General features: G+C 40.8%; 1 protein-coding gene across 1 annotated transcript; it reads right to left on the bottom strand.

The window, feature by feature from the left end:
* Positions 1-14786: 14786 nt before the first annotated feature.
* TRHR (thyrotropin releasing hormone receptor) lies at positions 14787-23322 on the bottom strand. Its single transcript, XM_030943520.1, has 3 exons — positions 22528-23322; positions 15989-16369; positions 14787-14849 (listed from the first exon to the last, which is right to left on the bottom strand). The coding sequence occupies exons 1-3, from the start codon at positions 23320-23322 to the stop codon at positions 14844-14846; spliced, it is 1182 nt and encodes a 393-aa protein (XP_030799380.1). The 3' UTR covers positions 14787-14843.
* Between the last annotated feature and the right edge of the window lie 654 nt (positions 23323-23976).

The following is a 23976-nucleotide window of genomic DNA, read 5'->3' as shown; positions in this document are numbered from 1 at the left end:
AGTGATTTCCTCAACAAAATAAAGACTCAAAATACATTAGAAATCTTCAGGTTAAGAGTGTGCAAACATAGGTCAAGATTCAATATGCATAGAAAGCTCTTGCTTGTAAAGATATGACACAAATCATCATTTACTTGGTTAAATTCATATTCTCCATATGGATCTCACTTCTTTTTGCTGCTAGGGATTTTGTCTGGCTTTCATTTGCATGCCAGAAAGTAAATATTGGCAAGTTCAGACATCATCAGCTGTTTGGGATCCATGTATTTGTAAAGTACTCTGTACACCTATCTCTATATACAACTAGAAATGATTTCGCTACCATTTATTGAGGAATAGTTGTATCTTCACACTGCTTTCCAATTGGCTGCCTAAACTGGATCATTTAGTGATTCCTATTTATGTAGAGCCATTTATTTATGGTGCTTGCTGATAAACATGAGATTGGCAGAGTTTGTTTGTTTCTTCTCATTTTAAGGTTTTAAACACAGGCATGTGAAACTATGACAGGTTTTCTCTGCTGGCAGAGGTGGCTCAGGCGGCACCTGTTTGGCCACAGCTCTCATGATAAATTGTATTTTGCTGGATTTTCCCTTGGGCTCAAATTCTATTGATGCAGGGTTAAAAAGTGATCCCAAATAAAAACGCTAAAGCTTGATTTTTTCAGTCTGCTCTGGCATTGACTGAGATGAGCAGTGTGTAAGTTCTTGTGAGTCAGCTGGAGAAATGGATGTACGGGTTGCCTTTTCCCTGGCATATGCTGGGTCAGACACACCTAACAGAGGGTCATATCCTAGAGTGGAATCTAGAGATTTCTAGCACTTGCTAGAGTTTCTCCTTCCTGGAAAGGATTCACACTTACATTTAGCTTTTCTAGGATGAGGCCAAAGGAGCACTAAGGAACTGGCTATAGGTCAGCACTGTTAATAGGTGAGTTCTGGAGTTCATCTCTGCAGCTGTATATGAAAGAAAGAGGAAGAGCTGTTTGAAAAAAGCCAAGAGAGATAAAGTTTTCTGCTTTCTCAATAAATTCAATTTAGAAAGGTTTTTTTTATTTACACTATTAAACATTTCTTAGTGAAGCAGTTACTCTTGTGGAGAGTACCTAACTCCACCATAAATGAATGTGTGCTAAAATTCATGCTATGAGTGGAAGTAGGAGAACTTTCATCCCACCTGGTTCTCCTGATGGGGTTTAGGTGTCTCTTTATGATTGCTTCTCAGTTAAGTAGCTGAAAAGAGACGGTGGTATTCTCCTAAAAAGCCCTGGAATCTCACAGCAAAGTTTTGTTGTGAGAGGAGTTAAACAGCACTTTTTGAACCTTTGGGGTTTTTTAGTGTTTTATTTGAAATCTGAAAATGCAGTTATTCTGGAAAGCTCTGCTTTGCAGCGTGTTGTTCTCCCTGCATGGATTCTGACCTGTCCCGGCTGCTGTTTGCTGTGGGGCCAGGGAAGCTCCTCCCATCTCTGTCCTGCCCTCTGAGACCCTCGCTCAGAGACCACCAGGGATAATTCTCTGGTAGGAGAGAATTTTCCTTTTCTGCTGCCAGAACAGAAAAAAATATTGAAGGCAGTCAAAACTGAGACATAATTTTTGTGGGTTTCATGTGCCTTTAGGGGTGGGAAACCAGCCCATGAGAGATTGCTTTTTGTCTTCCTGAGGAGGTTTGTACCTGCAGTAGGCTACTAGAAAGACTTGAGGGGAGAAGGGAAAAAAAAGACCAGTCTGAACCTGAGAAGAAGCACAAAAGAGAGATCTTTTATGTCCTAGAAGTATCACCTCTGTAGGAATAAACCTATTACCTTTCTTTCTGTGACACTTGGAAAAACTCTAGTTGACAGGAGTTTGTTTTCACTACATCAAAAAAGATGGATCTTGGCAGCCTGGTTTATCCACTGTCTTTTTTTTCAGCTTTTTATTTGCAGAGGGGAATTGATATGTTTTCTGTGGTATGCTCAGTGACACCACAAAGACCATGTCTAGCATGTTGCTCACCAGCCATTCATTCTCTGCGAGAGAATTCTTTGATCCTTTGATATGCCATGGCATTCAAGTGCTATTTAGAATTGTTACTCACTCAATTTTTGGAAGATATATATTTTTTCACAAAGTATAAAAAATTCTCTCAGCTTGATTGTGCTCTCAACTAAATCAAAAAACATACATTCTTACTAAATGAAAAATAAGTTTAGCTTTTGCTTGGTTTTCTACATTGATTGATTTCCACCCAGTTCAACAGTGACATGAAGAGCTCTACAAAGTGTTTTCTATAAATTTTACCAGAATAAGATACTGAGAGGAGGAAAGAAACCCTAATAATACCACAGCTGAAGCAAAGCTCTGACATCTTTATTCAGAGCTACTTTTCTTTCACACCAATGTCAGAAGTCCCTCAAAGAAATTTCTATGAAACAGGATTGACTTCTCTCTTCTTAATAAGTGTGGAACAACTTGTCCAAAGAGTGTGCATATCATTAACTAAACACTTAAATACACCTAGGTGTAATCTGTGTCCAGTCGGGAGTCTGACTGAATAGCAGAGACAGCATGGAAGTGCTTGAGGATGGCAAGGACACCAGACTGCTGGACAGCGTGAGGCTGGAGGCCAGTTTTAAACAGGATGATGGTGAAGATTAGCTATAGCCAGCCTTGGCAATCAGGCTGTCTGTGGAAATTTTAGAAACTTAACCCTGGATATGATATCCCTAGGCCCAGTCTTGCCCAGGAGCTGGACCTCCCTGCATGACAAGCACCCTTTGTTGTTGGCACAGGCAACACTGGGAGCAAATGCAGCCGGACAGGGACCTGCACGTGCTCTGTAACTCTGAGCCCAGGGAGGGGAATCATTTCCACGGGCAGAAGCACCATCATGCAGGTGGAATTCTGTCCCCCTTTCATCTGTGCTGGCACACCTGAAATGCAAGGGGATTTTCAGATGAGATTAGGACTGGAAAACAAGAGTACCTTTGCTTTAGTTAGTACTTGGCTAAACATAGTGAAGAGGAGCTGCAGCACCCAAGTACTCTTTGCTCAATGAGATGGATTGTCTTTTCTTTTTTAGAGAGAGAGTGGGTTTGCTCAAGCTCACTTTCAGCAGCGACGACAGGAAGACATCACAAATTACACTCCAAATTATCATGGCTAAAAATCTTGCTAATTATCTGGGTTTGAAATTAATTAAACTTCTGCCTTTTCAAGCCCTGACCCAGATGTCTTTTGATGGTTTGTTGGGTTTTTCTCCTTCCTTGCTGCTCATATCTGTTTTCTGTCACTTCATATCTGGATGTTGCATGCTTTCTCCTACAGGTCTTGGGTGATGCATTGAACTGCTTTGGAGGTCGCCTTCCCCACACACACTCACCCTGTCTGCTGCCCCAGATTTGTGTCTGAAGTGAACTGAAAAGCGCTCCCACAAGTACCAGCGCTGGTGACAAAAATTACCAAGTTCTCCACTACTCTAATATTTACTGTGACTGAAGCAGGTGCACCTAATTGTGTGCATTTATTTTTAATCTTTCCTAGCTGAAACAGATGGAATCTCTGAGACAGCCATTGTTTAAGTGATATCTTCCCCCAACTTTGATTACTTTGAAAAGCTGAACTTCCACTGGCAGAAAACAAATCCTAATTCAAAGCCTCAATACTTACAGGGCTCTTTAGCTCTTCCCCTCTAGCTTCACAGAGGATTCAAGCTGCTAATACTAAAATATTTTGCAAATTAGGCCTTGAGTATCTCATTTTGCACAGGAAAATATTCCATTTTAATTATTCAGCTTAACATGAAAGCGTGTCTAGCTCTAAGCAATGAGGCAGTTTGAAGCTCTGATTAGCTACCCAAACATTAACGCTTTGCAGCTTTGATTACTCATCCAGTTAGGGATAGTTTCGTTTCAATACAGAAAGATTATATTTGCAGGAATCTTAGCAAATATTTTCTTTGAAAACAAATATCCTATGTAAAATCAAGGATATTCCTTGATCAGTCCTCATGCTGATTTATTCAAGAAGTAGTGGCAGCTGAAGGGAGGGAAAAGGAGCTGGAAGTGGGACATATGATGGACTCAGGTATCTTTAATCTTATCTGGTATCTTTATCTCTGGTTCACATACTTTGTCTACTCAATTTGCAAGTTCTGAACCATGTTCTTGATATAAAATTCAGATTAAAAAATATTTCTTATCAAGTTTTATCCTCCAATTTTATATGGCATTATTAAAGGAGATACAGTGTAGTGCAATCTTGTGGTTTTCCATGGTCCAACACTGCAATTCTGAAACTACTCATCCTGAAAGACAAATTCTGTTCTACACAAGCAATTCAATGCTCTCTTTCATTTCTATTACCAGCTGGATCAACAGTCAGAGTAATTCTCTATGCATAAGTAATTAATACTCTATATTTCAACCAACTTGAAAAAATACCAAACCAATTTCTGATTTATTTCTATTTATTGCTGGGATTGATGGTAACAGATGAAGAAGCAGAAGGTGTTTTTGCCTCGTCCTTCCATTCCTGATCAGTAAAACATGACAGCAATTTTCAATTAATTCTAATTAATTTCCAATTAATTTCCTCAAATGAGGGACCATGAAAAATGACATTCTCAAGATTGGAGAAATGATGGATTAGTTTAGTACAGCTCCTGTCATGCTGACAAGGAATGATTCATGTGACATTCTCTCTTTGTGTCAAAAAAGTAGGTTTTGAACCCTTTAGTCATTCTGTAAAAGATGCCACAGTAACACACCACTTCAACCTTTACACTGGTTCATAATTTAATTAAAGAGAAAATTTCCCCTTTCCCCCTCACAACTTGTTTCTGTTTTACAGAGTTACCTGAATAAAATAAGGAGGAGGATCTGAACATTACTTCTATTAATCCTTTGCCAAATGAACCTTGCAAACTTTAAGTACTCAAACCTCATAAAGACACAGTCCCTGGTAATGCAAAGAGCCTGTTGCTGAGCCACACATTTTGCATTTCATACATTAGCCAACCCCAGACATGTTACTGGGGAAACAACAATTGAACAACTGAAAAAAAAGTTAAATAGAACCTAGGACATTAAGAAATGCTCTATACATCTTCTCTAAGTAGTAGAAACTTTTCTGAAAATGAATAAATGAACTGGGAGAAATTTTCTGTTGGAAACAACCCAAAGATATTAAGAAGATAGGAAATTTTAACTGCAAGAAGAATTTGTGTTCCAATGCAATTGCCTCATCCAGCATCAGGAAAATTCTCCACATTTGTTTCTTCAGTATCTTTGCACAGCAGGGCTCCCCTCACTTACCCCACCATGCAGACCTTGGTCAGTGCCCCAGCAGCACAGGGCTGAGGGACACGGGCAGCCTGGCCACTGCAGCTGCCCTGTGGCTGATCCAGTTTGGGCTGAGCAGGATGCAGGAAGCTGCCTGTGGGTCTGTGCCTGGCAGCCAGGAGACCAAGGGTGTCCTGGGGGCATCAGGCACAGCATCACCAGCCGGGCAAGGGAGGGGATTGTCCTGCTCTGCTCTGAGCTGGGGCAGCCTCACCTCGAGTGCTGGGGGAGTTTTGGGTGCCACAAGAAAAGACAGATAGAAAACTATCAGAGAGTGCCCAAGGGAGGGCAACAAAGATGGTGAAAGGCCTTGAGGGGAAGGCATATGAGGAGCAGCTGAGGTCACTTGGTCTGTTCAGCCTGGAGGAGAGGAGACTGAGGGAACACCTCATTGCAGTTACAACTTATTGCGAGGGAAAGAGGAGGGGCAGGCACTGATCTCATCTCTGTGGTGAGCAGTAACAGAGCCCAAGGGAATGGCCTGAAGTTGTGTCAGGAGAGGTTTAGGTTGGATATTAGAAAAAGGTTCTACACCCAGAGGGTGGTTGGGCACTGGAACAGGCTCCCCAGGGAAGTGGTCACAGCACCAGCCTGACAGAGCTCAAGAAGTGTTTGGACAATGCTCTTGGGCACATGGTTTGACTCTTGAGTATGGTCCTGGCAGAGCCAGGAATTTGACTCAATGATCCTTGTGGGTTCCCTCCAACTCGGCTTATTCTGCGATTCTGTGTTTATAAATGTATTGTGCCTTCATCACAAGTCTGGGCACAGTCTCAGCCCCTCTCTGCCTGTGCTGTGGCAATAAGTGCAGCCAAGACCATGAGCTTCTCAGAAACTGAGATAGCCAGGTTACAAAACATCAGAGCAGCATTCATGGAAATAAATGCCCAAAGACATTTTTGCATGGACATCCCCATAAAAACTCACTGATTCTTGCAACCATTATGGTGGAGTGCACTGATTGCAGAATAATGCCCCTGTGATGTCCTCACTGATGCCAGAATTAAGAGGGTAGCATCTTTCATGAAACTGAGGCACAGGGTTTACCAGACATGTACCTGTCTAGTGTATGCCTTGTCCAAAGTCAGTCTCTTAAAACAGCAGCTCCACAAAGTTCTGGAGAGCAGAAAGGACACTTAGATTGTGGGGACTTGTGCTAACTTTAACGCGTCTCAAGAGTCTCAATATTTTGTCTTAGTGAACAAAGAAAACCATCTGAAGTCAGAAATCAAACATTGACTTCCTCCCAACCAAAAACCATCAAATGAGATTTGCAGCATGAGCAGGACAATTGGGGATAATAAATGGCCTAGAGCAAAAGGGAAAGAATGAATGAGATAGTATGTTTTCATGGAAAAATAAAAAATAAATCCTTCTGAACAGACTAGAGAGAAAAATATTTTTGCCCAGAAGTCTGAAGATTGAATCCCTGCTGCAGAGCTCAGAGATTACCTGTTTTTCATTTCTCTTACTGATGTCAATGTATGTGAATTACACCCACTGTTAATAAACACAGGTTTTAGCCTTATGAGATATACATTCTAAATTTACCTTTAGCTGCTTTGCTGATGGCAGCTGTCCTACATAGCCATAGTGTTCACTTGGGTTTACTGAGGGATATCCCTTCAAAGAGTGTCTTTTGAGTATTGAAGGAGAAAGAATTAAAAGAATATGTTTCATATTTGAGGTATTTTTGATGCAGTCTTTTATTCCCCACTGTGCATTTAATATGCTCATGTAGACTTGCTGCTTCTGGCACAGTCTTAGAGATTAGATTTCTGAAATACTGACAGAAGTCCAGCTACTTTGCTGAAACCATAATCAGAAAAATCTGGCTTTCAACAGCTCTCATTAAGTGGGAAAAGAAAATCCATTCCAGTGTCTTCTTATTTAAAAATAAATTTGTGATTAATTAGCCAGTGCTGTTCTGCAAGCTTTCAAGCGCACAGAGGTCACCAAGAGTGTATTTGTGTTTGATGAATTTGGTGGTGGAGAGAATTTTAATGGCACTTCAGCACAAAGTCAGAATCTTTGAGACAGGCACTTACAAATCTGTAATTATTTAGTGCTGTAATCAGATTATATTTACCCCTTCTATACTGCTTTTTAGCCATGTCCAGTTGCTCTTTCTTTGCATCGTAATACTCATTTCTATTGTCCTTTCATTAGCCTCTGGTGAGCAACAACAAAATCTGCAAACATGATAAAACAATTTTTGTGTGAAAAACATAATTCCATACCACAGTAAAGTTTGTTTTCTTATTCTTGTTTATTATAGAAGAATAATACTTTTAGGGAGAAGTAGTATCTTTTATCTCCTATCCTGACATTCCAGGCAGGAGAGACTCTTTCCAGAGCCCAAGTCAGTTTCAGATCTGGGTGTGAAGGATGGAACTGCTGGCAGAGACCAAAACAACTGCTCTGAGTTTAACTTTGTTATGGACACTGGGTGGAAACCTTTGGAGAAGGGGAATCATAAATAAAGGATAGTGAAGTAATTTAGTTCCCATGAGGTAGAGTGCTTACACTAACACCAAACTAGACCACCATCTGTTTGCCAGCTCCAGACCCAACAGGCACCACATGGTCTGTGTCTGTATCACATAAATTCCTTTACCCTCACAAAGAGGGCGGCAACACCCAAAGTGCTTATTTGGAATATTGCCAGGCCAGGCTATCTCCCTGTGAGAGTGTCACTTTGCTGGGCGCTAGATGTGCTCCAGGGACTGAACAACAGCTTGACAGTGCTGGTGGCAGCAGGACAGTGCCCAGCCTCAGCTGCTGTGTCATTCACTACTATTCACTACAGGCAATTATCACCTGCAGAACAGTATTCCTTAGCACCAAAACATTTATTTTAAGAGGTCATAATAGAAGTAGCCTGTTGAACTTCAGCCTGGCAGTCCAGAATGTCATAGCACTGGGAAAAAGAAACTAGAGTTTGTAATTTAAAAAAATGCAATCTTATGATGTGAGCTCCGTCCATGGCTCCTTATGTTTTCTAGTACACCAGACACAACAGTCTCTTTTCAATCTTGTCACATGCTATTTTAGTGTAACAGCAACAGCTTGTGAAGCTTCTTTGATGTGTAACTTGTTACTAGACATGATCTCTAAAAAATTACACTAACCTGTTCTCACTGCAGTAGACATGGCCATCTGCCTCTCCCACACATCCACTGTATCCTCTCATAGCCTTGTTCGCTGTTCTAATTGTTCTGCATAAACAGAGTAGGATACAATATAACATTTTAAAATGTCATGTTTACATGATAAAGAGTCAATTTTTGAAGATGCTTTCTCCCTTCAGAGCTGCCATTTCCTATTTCCTTCCTAAATGTGTGTCCTATATGCTAAATAACTTATTAACCCTTTGTAATTTCTGCTCGTTGTTTTTCTGAATGACAAGTCGGTCTGAACATAATACAGCCTGCCTTTCAAGATACCCTTCAGATATAAATCAGTGGCATATGAGACAAATGTCCCAATTTGCTGTCTGTACTTTCTCCGGACACTGGGAGCTGCTGTGTTGTTTGTTTTCTTCCATACAGTTATTGTCTAGAACTTGAAAGAAAACCCTGTTTGTGATCAACAGGGATTTGATCCATTGTTACAGGGCCTCTTTGTGCTGTGGACCTGGCAGTAGAGCTGCATAATTACATTCTGAAATTAATATAAGCTCAAGGTATACCCATCACAGATAGACCTCATTTCAAAAATCATACTTGTTGGATGGGTGTCACTTATGTTAGACATTACCTGTTTCCTGTGCTTTATTTTATTAGAAGCTATGAGTTCAGTAAAGATTTTGGGTGAAAGTCTATTACTATAGTCTTATTTTCATTATTCCATATTTGTATATATCCAAGGTATATAAATGATTGTCTTTGCTGCAGGTGGCTTTTGCTGCCTCACGGTCACTCTGTTCACAGGATCCACAGTGCTTCATGTCCCCAGAGCTGCTCTGAGGTCAGCCCCCACCAGTGTATGGGGTTATCGAGCCCCATGTAGACAGTGTGAGGGGGGTACAAATGAAAAGATTTAGAAATCTGCTACCTGGGATTCACAAAAGTCAGCAAGATCTGACTGGAGAGGGAGCCCTCTGTCTTTAGGACCAATGGTAGAGCATTTACCTAAGAAATGAGAGGCATAATTTGGGCTTTAGTCTAGCTCTAGGGAGCTCAGCCTTTCTGTATACCCTGATCCTCAAGAGACTGAGTTTTCTGTGCATTACCTTGAGGAAAACCAGCAGATCAAGTAATCCCACTCACCCTCTTGAGGCTGGGTTCAAGCACAAGTGGGTGACATCACCAGAAAAGCCAAGCAGTACCCATGGAGTACAGGAACCAACTATGCTGATTGTGGTGACCAAAGAACAAAGTGGCTTCTGGGCTCTGCCCCTGCTCCCAAGATATGGGGGGTTTTCTCCTTTTTTATTTGTTCGTTCATTTTGTTTAATGCTGTGCAATGTAGAATACATAAATAATCCTTGTAACAGGGACAAGGATTCTATGAATCCCTTCCCATTTAAGCACTGTACCTACTGCTAGACTACTGGCACACTGGTCTTCCTTCAGGAAAAAAAGACTGAATTTTTCAGGATCTCATTCCCCTACAGATGAAAAAGGATGTTGTTACATTGTCCATTGCCAAGGACAGCAAGACAAAAGGTTGTATTCAAGTAGTTGTTGAAAAATTTAAATTGCAGTATAATTATCTTGCTCAACATTTTATTAAAGTAGCAACAAAAATTCATTACAAATTAATCCCCACAGTAGCATGCATCCAAGAATTACAAAATGCTTCTTTGGAACAAAGATTGTTGTACATTTATCAGTAGTACATGTCTCTGAAAAATTTCACACTGTTTATAATAAACAAATAAATAAACCTCGTGAAATGATAGAATGAGACTGGCATTACTCTGGATAGGTGAAGAAAAAATTCCCTCCAAACCAGTTGCTCTTACATAGTTTGTTAGAATTCAAATTTACAAGATTCAGCCCTCAAATTAATGAATTCAGGAGTCCAAATCACTGTGACTGAGCCAATTCACTTGCATTCTCTGTATCACTTTATCCTAGTAGTAATGAAAGAATCATGAGAAAACAAACTCTTACCAAAAAGAACAAAAAAACAAAGACAGACAAAATTCTGTCTGAAGAAGATATAAAATATGGAAAGATAATTTTCAAATTTCACTGCAATTTGTAGCAAAAGAAACAACTTTTGCAACAAAAGAAAGACACATAGCAGGGAAATTAATTCACTGTTGAAAGAACAATTTATCTTTTCACATTCTTGAAATAATGTTTTATTTTCCATGGTGACAGTGCTCAGATCTGAGGGGTGTGCAAGAGATTTATTCATTTGTTTATTTATTGTAGAATAACTTTTTTAAAAACTAACAAAATTGTCAACTTCCAAAATTACTGATCTAAGCCTTCACTGTGTAGCTGGAGAGGTACTGCAGCAGCTCCTTCAGTCCATTTTTCCAGGTAACTGTTTTAGAAGTGATGCCAGTGAGATCTTTATCATCTGGCTTGTGCCATCCGTTTCCACAGAAGCATCATAAACCCTTTCACAGTACATAGGAGCTTCTTTGATATATCCTGTGCTCTGAACTCAGGGAGGTCATGTGGTAATTTGAACTAAAGTGTGTTACAAATACACCTGACCTTTCTCAGCTGCACAATTTACCTTCACTGAAGGTTCTGAAATCTCAGCATTTCAGAAAGGATGCAGCATAGCTCCCCAAGCCAGATGTGAAAGCAGCACCTCTTCTGTTACATTCTGAATAAACTTCTAAATAAAAGTCCAATAAGAATGCAATTCCTTACAGGAAAGATGTTAAATAAGGATGTAGGCATGGATTTCAACATTGCTACCAATCAGACAATTCTTCCAAACTAAATGTTGCAAAGGACTTTGCTATCCACAAAATAAATATACAAAGATAGTTATATTAGTGCAGCCAGTAGTTGACATCCAGCCACTTTCACTTCTAGCAAAAAAAAATTGATATAATTATCAATAAATTTAAAACCATGTAATTAAAAAAATACATTCTCACATATATAATTTACATCTACATACAAGAAAAAGGTTGATTGCTGTTCTAAACAGAAGGGCAAACACAGAAACAGTCACATCAGCATGATATCTGACAAAGTTTTGTAGTGTTAGCTGTATATCAGTATAAAATTAGAATGGATTTCACAACTAACATCTATAGAGTCAGATCACATTATCAGTTAAAATCACACCTTAGCTTAAATATGCAATTATAAACATTGAGGTTTTGCACACAATTTTTCAATCATAATAATTTTTGTTAGCACAAATAAATATGAGAAAGAAATATTTTCATTTTTGTTATTCCCAGTGATGGTGGATACAAAGTCACCTACATAGATTTTAGCCCTTCATGAAGCATCACAAGGAATATGGGCTTAAATACCTCACTTGAGCATTTGGTGGAGCAGAGGCTGAGAAAGCAGACAGTTGCTTTTTGAGCGAAAAGGCAAATAAAGGAGAGAATTCACTTCTGGTACTGTTGGTCTATAAAAGCTGTAATTCAGTCTGTGCTCTGAAAACCTTGAGATAAATTAAGTTTTGCTGTTATTATACAAACACTGAGCTCAGGTTTTACCCAGCCAGTTGTGCTCCTCACCAGACAGCCAGGTTTCCATGGAATGCCCTCTGCCTGCTGCTAGACCTGCACATCTTGCTTTTTAAGTAAGAAAAGCAACTAGTTCAAGCATCTCTTGAGAAATTCTGGAAAGTAAGGCCTCCTCTGAAAGCACTGAATAGATGCCTGGCTGAAAACAGCATGTGAAGGGCAGAGGGCTTTCCAGGCACCAGCTCCACCAGTGGCAGCCTCTGCCCCCAGCTCAGACTGGGAATCAGCTCCCAGCAGCTGAGAGCAGTCCCGGCTTCATCACAAGAGTTTGCAAAGTCAGACACAGGAACTTGCCTTTACTTTGAATGTCTCTTGGCTAAGCAACCGTAAGTTCCTGTGTAAGGTTCATAGATAATTTAATTTCTCTGTGACAGGTGCTTTGGAGGAAATGTCAAACAGGTTGTGGTATCTCTCCTTGGCTTTTCATTATCATGACAACCTGTAGCTTTAGCAAGTGTAAGCAGTAAGATGCTATAGAACTCTGTATTTTCACATCAAGCTCTACAAAGGAAAGGTTCGCCCAAAGTGTGTGTCACAGCTACAGAACTGTATTTATGAGATTAATTGCTAGGTGCTAATTTGAGAATATGTCGGTATCCTGTCTGACTCTTGAGCCCTAGCCAACTTTGCTTACTTGGCTGACACATGACTTACTCTGTCATTTTAGCTCTTTCTTATTATTTTAAAAGCAGCCTGGTCATTGCCCTTCCAGTCCTGTGGGGGTTCAGACATCTGCACAGAAATAGACACCACTGCATGTGCCTGCCTGGTGGCCTGTGCTGCTTAGATAGACAACCTGGCAAGCTGGGAAATGCGGAGGATTTGGGAAAGATTGCAACATGGCCTGCATGGGTCCTGCTTCTGGCTTTGCTCCAGACAAAGCTCTGCCACTTCTGGAATTTTGTCACATCTACTCTGCTGGTTAAAACTTCCTTGCTGTTGGTCCCTTCCCTGCTCTGCCATCACTCTGCCAAGCTGGAAAGTGCCTGTGGAGCTTTGCAAAGGTGAAACAGGAGAAAGCAAGCATGCAGACAGAGCAGGATACAGACATGCAGACTGCAAGACCACAGAATCACAGAGTGAGTAAGGTTGGAAGGGACCACAGTTGGTCATCTGGTCCAACCTCCCTGCTCAAGCAGGGTCATCCCAGGGCACGTGGCACAGGACTGAGTCCAGATGGCTCTTGAATATGTCCAGTGAGGGAAACTCCACAACCTCTCTGAGCAATCTGTTTGCTTCTTCCTTGCCATGTAGAGAAGGCCCAACAAAGTCCTTCGGACACAGCAAACATAGGTTCACCGTTTTAACACTTAAATCTGAGGCCTATCAGGCTATTTTTAGTTCTCTTTAAGTTTGCAAATATAGCTGAATATTAGCGAAAGTAGCTTGAATTAGGGAAGTGGCTGTGAAGGCAAAACAATACTGGATAGGAAAGCCTCACAATGCTGTAGAGGCTGCCTCTTTCACCCACACTGGGCAGGTTTGTGACTCTTGGGGATGGGGCTGTGCAGGGCTGGGAGCTGGACTCGATCCCCTCCAAATCAGCCTATTCTGTGATTCTGTGAATCAGGTTCTTTACAGGTTTTTGAACGTCATGTACAAAAGCTGTGCAAAATGTTCATGACACACAGGAACACACAGGCACTTTCCTGGGTTTCTGCAGCACAGAAGTGAGAAAATGAACTTCTAGCAAAAATGAGAGCTGGGCTAGGGCAAAGCCAAAGCAAGACATGATATTTTGTCTGTAGCTACATCAGAGAGACTGGCCCCAGGCTGCTTATCATGGGCCTGTGTGGGAAGAGCAGGGAAGGGGCTATGCTGGCAAGTAAAAAGCCATGATGACTTTTCCTCTGACAACACTTTATGTCCTAAGGTATTCTAACAGATAAATTTTAAAAACATTAAACATTTACACATTTAAAAAGTGTTACTTTTCTCTGAATTTCCTCTTTTCCCTAGATATTATCAATATTAAAGCTCTAAACCTCTTCTAGTGCTCGTAGATACAATTGGTATTGAACCAAGATAAAAGGAGCTATTAAAAGCCTGTTACATGCTCTTCAATATCTGTCAATTTCCAACAGGATTCAGTAATAGCTGAGACTTCCATTTAAAGTGGTACATCGATAAACCTGATTGCTGAAAAAAGATAAGATCTTTTAAATGCTTCTTACTGACTTCTTAATTTGTTTGTTCCGTGCTGCAAATTCATTGAATAGTCTTCCTATTTCATGCTGCTCAAGGTAAAAATAAACCAAAGAAAAGAAAGATTTTGTGCTCTTTGCCATCAGACACCTGTTTATTGAAGCGTGCTGCGATGGCTGCAATGAGATTTGCACTGATGTGGGATGAGGGAGTCACTGGCAGGTAATTACTGCTATCAGCAGCAATTTTGGCTGCTGTTGGAAGGTCTTCTGGGTACTGCCCAGTGCAGGCACACACTAGAGCATCTCCTCTCCTCACCTCTCATCTTTACAGGGAGTATCATCCCCTGTCCCACTCTGTGTCCATGGATATGTCCTGGCAAGCCTTGCTCATTCTGAGATCACAGACCACTCTTCAGCCAGGTAATGGGAAGAAGGATTTAGGTACTCTCCTGGAGCCAACTCTCCTGGCTAAAGTTAGGTTGTATTAAGTACTTCATTCAGTTAGCTTCAATAATATACTCTTTTCACTCCCCAAGATGCTGCATTTTCCTGTAGGGCCCAGGCAGGTATGAAAAGATTTATGGTAGCTTCTGCAATTCTGTGAGTAGAAATGTCCTTACAATTCATACAGTGGGTGGGAACAGAGCATCCAAAGGTCTTACATGGCTGTACACTCAGAACAAGGTGGGCCTCAGGCCTGAAAGAGAGGAGAGAAGAAGCAAACTGAGAAAGAATATTTTACACTCTCATATAATCTGCAAAAACAAATGAAAACTAAGCCTCTTTGTAGATCCTCTATATTTTTAAGATCTAAATGTATGGGTTCACAAATAGCATTTAAGGAGTATTGTGTAAAAACAGTAATGTGCATCATCAAGAGAAGTGGGTTAAAGAGATGTGCTACTCACTACTGAATGAAAGTGCTGGTATTGTCGCAGACATCTTTTTGTGAAAATCCTTTTCTTTAGGATTTTCCCTTCTGAGAAGCTGAGGCCTCAGAAACAGAATGTAAACAATGGTTATCTGCTGCTGTGGAATGCAACAGGTGGATCCATGATTGGTCTCGTGTGGATGTTTTGATTCAGTGACCACTCACGGCAGAGCAGGCTCTCGCTCTCTGTCCGAGCCAGCTGCTTTTGTTATCATTCTTTCCTATTCTATTCTTAGCTTAGCCTTCTGAGGAAACCTTTCCTTCTTTTCTTTTTAGTATAGTTATAATGTAATATATATATATCATAAAATAATAAATCAAGCCTTCTGAACATGGAGTCAACATTCTCGTCTCTTGCCTTATCCAAGAACCCTTGTGACCACTGTCACACTGGTATGTGGGAAAGCCTCTCCTTAGCACCAGCTGTGTGGTTAACGCCCACATGGAGTCAAGGGGGAAGGCACAAGAAAGTGCCCCATGGCCCTTCCTGCAGCCAGCCAGAGCATGTCCAGAAGAATCACTGAGCTCAGACACCAACATCACCCCCTGCCAGATGTGTACCTGAGGCACCACGCCTGAGAACCACTTTCTGATGCTCCGCTAGAGCCCACTGTTCCTCAGAAAAGAAGGCTTGACCTGATTGCTTCTGCCCATCCTTCTGCATGCCTCAGATCCTCCAAGTCCCCCCATACTTGGCACAAGGCACTGAAAAACGCAGCTTTCCAGAGCTGGGCATTGTCCCTCCCTGCCACGCCCTGTTTGGTGCATGGTCTGTCACTGCCAGCCTCTCCCAGCCCTCTGCAGTGCTGCCCTGGCTGAAAGCTACCCCAGCACAGCCCCATGCCCAGCAACGTGCCCTGGTTCTGGAGGATCCACAGCAGTCACTGAAATATAATAACTATTACCTTGGATGACAAACAGGTATCACCAATGGACAGTTTTGCAGAGGACAGGTAGGTATTGGTAATATCTTCTAGCTCAGTGCTGAAATGATCAGAATCCTTGATGACATTATAATTTAGGGCCATGCTGTAACTGGCAGGTTTCTTCTCCTGTTTCTGCTGGTAGTTGCACAGTTTCCTGAAGGCTGCTCTGAATTTCTGGGACATGAGATTGTAAATGACAGGATTGATGGCACTATTTAAATAAATACAGATTCTGCAAAATAGCAGGAACCAGTTTTCTTGGAAGGGTCTGGAAAGAAAGGAATTGACAACAACCAGGGTGCGGTAGGGCATCCATAGGAATGCAAATAGGATCACAACCACGGCCAGCATCTTGGTGACCTGAGGGAACACAGAGAGAGACAGAAGAGGGGCAAAGGTCAGTACTCCCCTTGGCATGAACACGTGCATTCTTACACCTCTAGGGCCAAACCAAACCTCTGCACAGATCCTTCAGTAGGAATTCCTGATGAATATTTGATTCAGAAAGGTTTTATACAGTAGGAAGTACAAAAACCTTGGATTGAAATTTTGCCCTAGTTTTTGTTAAATTACTCTTTCCAGATGATATCCCAGTAAGCTTACTGTTGTAGACCTTAGACATTTCCACTTCTTATTCTGGAAGAGGGTGTTGATTCAAATGGGAAAAATGGGAAAAAAAGGACAGAGAGTATTGTTTTTCCAAACACATTACATCTCTACCTTTGGACTAGTATAGCCTGTAGAGTATTTAAACATGAAGTCTTTTTATGTTATCTGGTTTAACAGTCAGCCTAAAACAATTTCCCAAAGCAAAAAATAAGGAAAAAAAGAGAACAATTAGATTAATTTATTTTCCTAAAACCCTCAGTATTTAATTAGATCTTCATTATTTGATGTTTACTCTGAAAAGTCAAATAAAGTTTACAGAGCCTGGGAAAAGAGGATTATGAATCAAACTTGATTGTTATAAGAATTTTATTCTATTATGTAATTTTCTTTAGAAAAAAGAAAAGAACAACTTTTGGGAACACCCAGGATAGCTGAAATTAAGTGAATGAGAAATAATTTAAAAAATCAACTTTAAAAAGAGTCTTTCTTTTGTAAATAATTTAATTCTGATGTAGACAGTATTCAACAGTCTTTACATTAAAGAAAGTTTGAAAGGTATTAATAAAAAAAGTAGAAAGCACACAGAAATGTGATATGGGAGGATTCGCTGGCACACCTTCATGGAAGTCAGGAGATGACTTGGTTAACTGTGTGAAATAGAAAGTATTGGCACACATTTTGGTGAGCTACAACTGTTTCTTCTGATTGTACATTTATAAGAGTTTCAATAGGAGATAACTCCACTAAGATCACTCACACATGCTAGTTTTAGAAGTAGGCTTTAGTTTGAAGTTATGAGTATATAATTCAATTGTCTTCTGACCAGATAAGTTCATTATATAGAAACCTGCTATCACATTGCCTAATGAATGTATTTTCTCCTATCTTTCTAGAAAGACACACTTTTAAGCCAATTTGTTTGGTTTGTTACAGGTATTATAATAAAGAATGTGATGAAAATCAAAGATACTCTACAAATTGATGTATCTTTATCTATTTGTCTTTGAATGCACATATTCAAAGGCTGCAATTTTATCTTAGTTCTTCTCTCACCCTTGTTTTTGTTTTCTCTACAGCTGTGTTCAGTGGGAGTAAAAAATAATGAGAAGTGAGACTGAGAAATGAGACTGAGAAATGCTATCTCCTTTTTTATCACTTGACTCATACATTTCATTATGACTTCTACACTGTTTTTTTTCTAATTTTCTGTGCACAGTCATTGTAATAGAACAAAATACAAATGTGAATGTTCCAGGTAACTCAAAGTGATCTCTCCTTATCTCCACCTCTGAAAGGGCCATTCCTGTGAACATGGTAGCAAGGAGAGAGTTGACCCAGCACTGACCCATTCTGGCTCTCATCCCTCCAGTTCAGCTCCAGCCTGTGCCTCCAAAATGAGCAAATCCATTCAGTGGAGAACAATCATTCACTGTAGAAAATACTCCACATTTAAAGGAAGAAAGCCACCATTTGTGGAGCCTGGGTGAACAATGGGACAGAGCCAAACCAACAGATGTATTCCATCAGCTCAGGCATTCAGTGCATAACAGCCTACACAGGTATCAGAGTGCTTTGCTACCAGAAGCTCAGCAGGGCACTCCATTATTGTACCTACCAGTCATGGGCAATTTACATTTCTTTCAGGAAAAATTGCTCAGAGGATCATTTGCAGCGTTGCAGCTATCAGCTTGGGTCTGGACTAGAAGTAAACTATTCTTACTGTCAAGGAGGGGGTAATTCAGAGTCACACAATTAACGCTGTACAGCAGTGAACAAGGACTGTTACTGCTCAAGTGACTGTATCCCATACACCGCAAATACATATATATCTATATTATATATGTATGTTTGTATGTATGTATGTGTGTAGCGTGCAAATTATTAGCTGAATTTGTGTATACTGGCATTTGGATGCATCTTTTCAACACCACAAGCTTCTACTGCTGGAAATGAAGCACTCTGTAGAGCTGGTTTTCATTCTGCTCAGGTCAATGAACCAACTCATGTACTCATATGCCTTCACAGAGCCTACATGCAGTGCAAGAGAAGAGGCAGAACCCATGGGTGGCATCTCTTTGGTGGCATCTTTTGGTGGTTCAGTCCATGCAGGACAATGAGGAAAATTCACTATAATTTTAAACTGTCTGCAATACATATTTTTCCAAAGCTGCCAAAAATAACAAACCTCTCACAAGATCTCTATTGTCTGTCAGAAATTCAGTTTCCTGATCCATCTGACCTGCTGTGGTTTTCTCTGAGACACATGATAAGGCCCTGAGTTCAGGTAGTTATTTGCTCATTGGTAAATCCTCCTTAGTCTGGCTCTGGAGTGGTTCTTCGTGGTCAGCTACCTCAGACCATGACCTATGTGCAAAAGGCAGCAGTTCTGAGGAGGTGCTCTGGCAAGGCTTACTTAGTCCCAGCATGGGAGTTGTCACCTCACTGCAGGGTGAGGCACCACTCAGGGCTTCTGACACAAATTCACCTCAATTTGTGTTATAGGTGAACCTATCATCTAAATACCTGACTGAGGCCAAAGCTTCATTTTTATCTGCACCAAAAGTCTTTATTGCTGAACATAAATTATTTAGAGGAAAGTTTGGTCCTCTTTGTTTCAGCAAAATGCCATGTCCTTTTTCAAATCACTTTATATGAAACAGAACTAATCATATTGGGAAGAGGCTAATTATTTGATATCAGTGGAGTGCTAAGAGGACAAATTTTAAAAGAACATGTTTTTATTACCTATAAGCATACACCAAAGCTCCCTGAAAGCAGCAGCACTACGTCCTCAATTCACTGCTCAGGTGAAGGCAAACATACACTGATTGCTCTTTTCTTGTGGATGTGCACTCTATGTCCTATGCTCAGGGTACAAATTATCTTAGTTAGGGAGATTGAAAACATGGTAAAAAGACTTTGAGCAATTTCAGCTTAGTCCAAATTTCAAGTGTAGTTTGGATGATAACAAAAGAGCTTGAGATTGAATATTGTCCTGCCTGCATACAAACATTCTTCAAGCCCTATCTTTTTATTTCTGAGGATGTTCTAAAAAATATTTAAAATATATTTTACTAAGCAGAGTCCCAGTATTTTAATTCTGAACTAGTATCCTCCTTTTCCTTCCTGCTCCAAAACCTTCTTATTCTAAGGAAGGGTTTTTATTAAACATTTTCACTATCCTGGTACAAATAGTTTAGTATTGCCTCCTTCTCCTTTGAGTACTAATCTTTCTTACACTGATAGTAAAAACAATAGTCATTCTGGTGTTTTAAAGCATGTAATAACATCTTTCTTCTTGTACCTGGTTGTGTTCTTTGCAACACACAGAGATTGCATATCCCAGTCCATGATTTCCTAATCAAAAAGAAGTTGTGCAATGAGGAGGAGAATTAAATAAATAGAAGGATCAAGGTCTTGATATACTAACACCACAAATGAAACCAAGTGATAAGATTGAGGATTTCATGTAAGCCGTGTAAAACTTATCTTGCAGTGCAAGCTGGAATCTGTCCTTGCTGTGGTGTGAGAGAACAGAGGGATTTCTCTGGTGAGCAGGTCATGACTGCAATACTGTCCAAGAGAGGACTTTCTCTAGAGGGCAATCTACCTGCTATTCCTGACCATGATAGCCATGATGACCTTAGACTTGATTGGACTAATCAACTAACTTTGTGAGATACACATACTGTTAAGTGAGCAGGATTCCATCTCAAGTTTAAACAAACATGTTTGCTATGTAAGGCTGCATTCGTTTTTCTCAGTCACCTTGATATCTGAGGAAAGTAGGAATTTGGGGAAAGTATGAAACCTTCATGCAAACATGCAATTCAGTATTCATGCTATAAATGGAAAAGAAAAAAAATCTGTGATCTGTGGGCTGCAGGACCCACACTGAAACAGAGGAAAAGGGTGAGAAGGAAGGAATGACAAGGGACCAACCTCTGCCAGCTGACTGCAGCATTCTCTGGCCCCACACTGCTGGTGGCAGCAGGGAAGGGACTGAGTGTAACTTGTGGCTATAACAACAGGCAATATATTAGCACTATTAATTTTCCCCAAGTTGAGTCTGCACTGCCCATGACAATAACTTATAGTTTGTTTGCCTGTCCTTGTCTTGGATCATGAAGAATAGGAGCACTTCCCATTTTCTCTCCCATTCTCAGCTGGAGCCAATCCCCCTACAGAAACATGCATATATTTATTTTCATAGAAATGTTCTTGGATAAATATGAGAACTGCTACAGAAGTAGGACGTTCACACCACATTTTCAGACACCTTTTCTACAGATCACATGCTGGGTATTGTACACTCCTCAATCCCTGTAGTGCAACACAGGTCCAGGAAGACACAGAGTTTCACATTTCAGCAGGACTCGCTGTCAAGCCAGACTGTATTGTCAGCTATATACGTCCTTGTCAGCATGGCAGCAAATTTTCCTTTTTGTATCTTAATAACTGTTGGGATTCTAGATTTTTTTAAATATGTACTTGTTTTTGTGCCTTTACTCTTGTTTTTCTTGTTTTTTACACCATTGTCTATCTTTTGCATGTTGCTACTATACAAAAAATATTACTAATTGTGCCACACTATCCTTGCTTTGCTTCCTGTGTTGTACTATATGCAAATTCTACCTTTACTTATAATGAAGCTGCTTTAAGCAATCAGGTTGCTTGGGCTTTTAGAGAAAGTCTTGTTGTCTTTACAAGACATAAAAGATATCACATTATGATCTTCACTTTTTGGTTTCATAACAGTGTCCATATTCATCAGTGTTCAATGTAAAAGATTTGTCTGATTTTCAAGTGATACTGGCACAGGTAATCAAGCATAAAGTGATATTAACTTGAAGAGCAGGTTATCTTCTTCTACTAATCAATGGACAAAGAAAAACAACATTAAACACTTCCCAACTATTAACTATAATTGGCAACACAATTAAATTTAACCTAGCCCACGTATTTGTGTTGTGTTTCCAAGCATAGCTCTAGTGCTCTCTGAGGGCACAGTGCTCTAGAAGGCAGCTCAGTTAACTTTTGAGGCTTTTGCCATCTCTGTGATAAGAGAACATGGTCCCTCTCATAAACAGTAGCAACTGAAGCAAAATAAGAAGAACATAAAAAATAAGAAGAATATCCCCATAGCCATCTGCAAAAGATGCACCCTGTGTTTCCCATCACTGCACCAGCTGTGCTGCCTGCTGCACACCATGTGGCTTACTGCAAACAGCCAGCAATTAATCTGCTAACTATGTTCCACTGGTATTATCACACACAGCAGCATACATATTCAATAATATAAAAAGAAGCTAGTCAAACCTATGCCTCAGTTTTGAGTCATCAGTACAAAAAATATTTTCTGAGAGACAGAGAAACAAAGATATTTAGCACTTACAAAGCAATTTATATACAGACTTCCTTAAACAGATTTTTCACAGGAGAGTTAGAGACAGGAAAACTTACATCTTGACTACATTTGCTGAGTGACATAGTGCCTAGCTTAAACTCAGCCTCAAGTGTCCCAAACTACCAGGATGGTTTCTTCCCTTCAAATCTCAAAAATAAGTCAAGAGTCACTTTGTATATATGGCAAGATTACTAACAATCTGTAATGTAAAGAAATTATAGTTAAAAATGTTTCCATCATATCTGACACTTCCTAATTGCTTTCTGATATAGGAAAGAAAGTACTGGGTTTTTTTGGGGGGGGGGGTTGGTCCTTGCAGTAGGTAATAATGTACAGGCAAGAAAAGAAATGTATTTTTATGTATATGTATATCACTGGTTTTAAACTTGACTACTTAAAAAAAAGGAAGAATGTATTTTACCTCTTTCCACAGCTTCAGACAAGTGATCTTTAAAACAAGTTGTTTAGGTTTCAGAAAGCCATTTGAAATAGTTGTTCCTACCTGCCTTCGAGAAGCAATAGTGCTATTGAAACTCCTGTTAGTCATCTTGGAATTCACTGGCTTGCTTTGGTGAGCCACATCATTCCTCCAGGTCTTAGAGTTTTCTTTTGGGTCTGAAGGGATGGGGTTCAGGAACAGTATTCTAGCAATCAGGCCGTAGAGCACAGTCGCCAATACCATTGGCACAACATAAAATATACCAAAGTCCATCATGTAGATAGGAGAGTAATAGCTCCTGGAGACCTTGTAGCCACAGGACACAACAGTAGTCTCTTTGTAGGCTACTGTATTAAGGTCTAGCAAGAAAAACCAAAGCATACAGTATATGGAGGTGAAAGCCCAAACAAAAACAATGATCTTTTTGGCTCTTGAAAAAGTGCACAGGAATTGAGCTTTGATTGGGTGGCAGATGGCTATGTATCTCTCAATGGTGAAGGCAGCGATGGAAAAAGAAGAAGCGTTGATTCCCAGGTACTGGAGATAAGTGATGCAGAGGCACCCGACGTAGCCGTACACCCAGGATCTGTACAGGCTCTCTGTGATATTGGGTAGTCCTGCAGCCACAAGCACCATGAGATCTGCCATGGCCAGACTCACCAGATAGCAGTTAGTGGGAGTTCTCATGTGCTTGGTTCTGAGGACCACCAAAACCACCATGACGTTGCCCACGATGCCCAGCCCGCAGATGAGGAGCACTAAGAGGATGGTAACCACTTGGTATTCAGCTGTAATGATCTCCTGGCTTGATAGTGGCAGCCCAGTCTGGTTCTGATCGTCTCCTGTGCCATTCTCCATCTTCACCAGCCCACTGCCTCTTCTGCCAAGCACTCGATCTCAGCACCTGCTCTCCATGGTCCCCTGCAAAAGGGTCACTGGAGCAGAGTGTGGGTGAGCTGCAGCCCCAGAATACGTTCTCCATGTAGTCACAGTCCCATTCCTGTACCTCCACTCTCCCTACAGCACCTCAACTTTCAGTCTTTGTAAAGTCAACTATGAGATGGGTTTATCCCTCTAAGGCCTCAGCTCACTTGCACAGGCTGTTTGCCCACAGCTGCTTTGAGGCATTCACGAAAAGCCAGCCCGTGGAGGTGGGAGTTTCCTGCCTGCCGAAAGCGGGGAAGCGCAGCCCCTGCTCTGCCAGCGGCTGCGGCTCAGCCGGCGCCACGTTCCTGCAGCGCCGCTGGCCAGGAGGAGCCACCGAGCTCCGAGGGTGGAGACAGCAGCGGGAGGTGAAACCAGAGGGACTCGTGAAGGTTTTCTGCTTCACGCCGCTCTCCCTCTCTGCTCTCAGACAGCTATCATGACAGCATCGATCTCATTGATCCACGCTGGCAAACAAAGGAGAGCTGACTGGCAACAAAATTGCACTGATTTTTAAAATTCTGACTGCCGCCATGCCATTGTGAAAATTAATGGCTATTTACATTTGCCTCCTGCTTTGCAAGGAGT

The sequence above is a fragment of the Camarhynchus parvulus genome, chromosome 2 (genome assembly GCF_901933205.1).
Source record: "Camarhynchus parvulus chromosome 2, STF_HiC, whole genome shotgun sequence".
Lineage (NCBI taxonomy): Eukaryota > Metazoa > Chordata > Aves > Passeriformes > Thraupidae > Camarhynchus > Camarhynchus parvulus.
The sequence above is the reverse complement of the archived record's forward strand: the minus strand, read 5'-3'. Positions and strand labels throughout refer to the sequence as shown.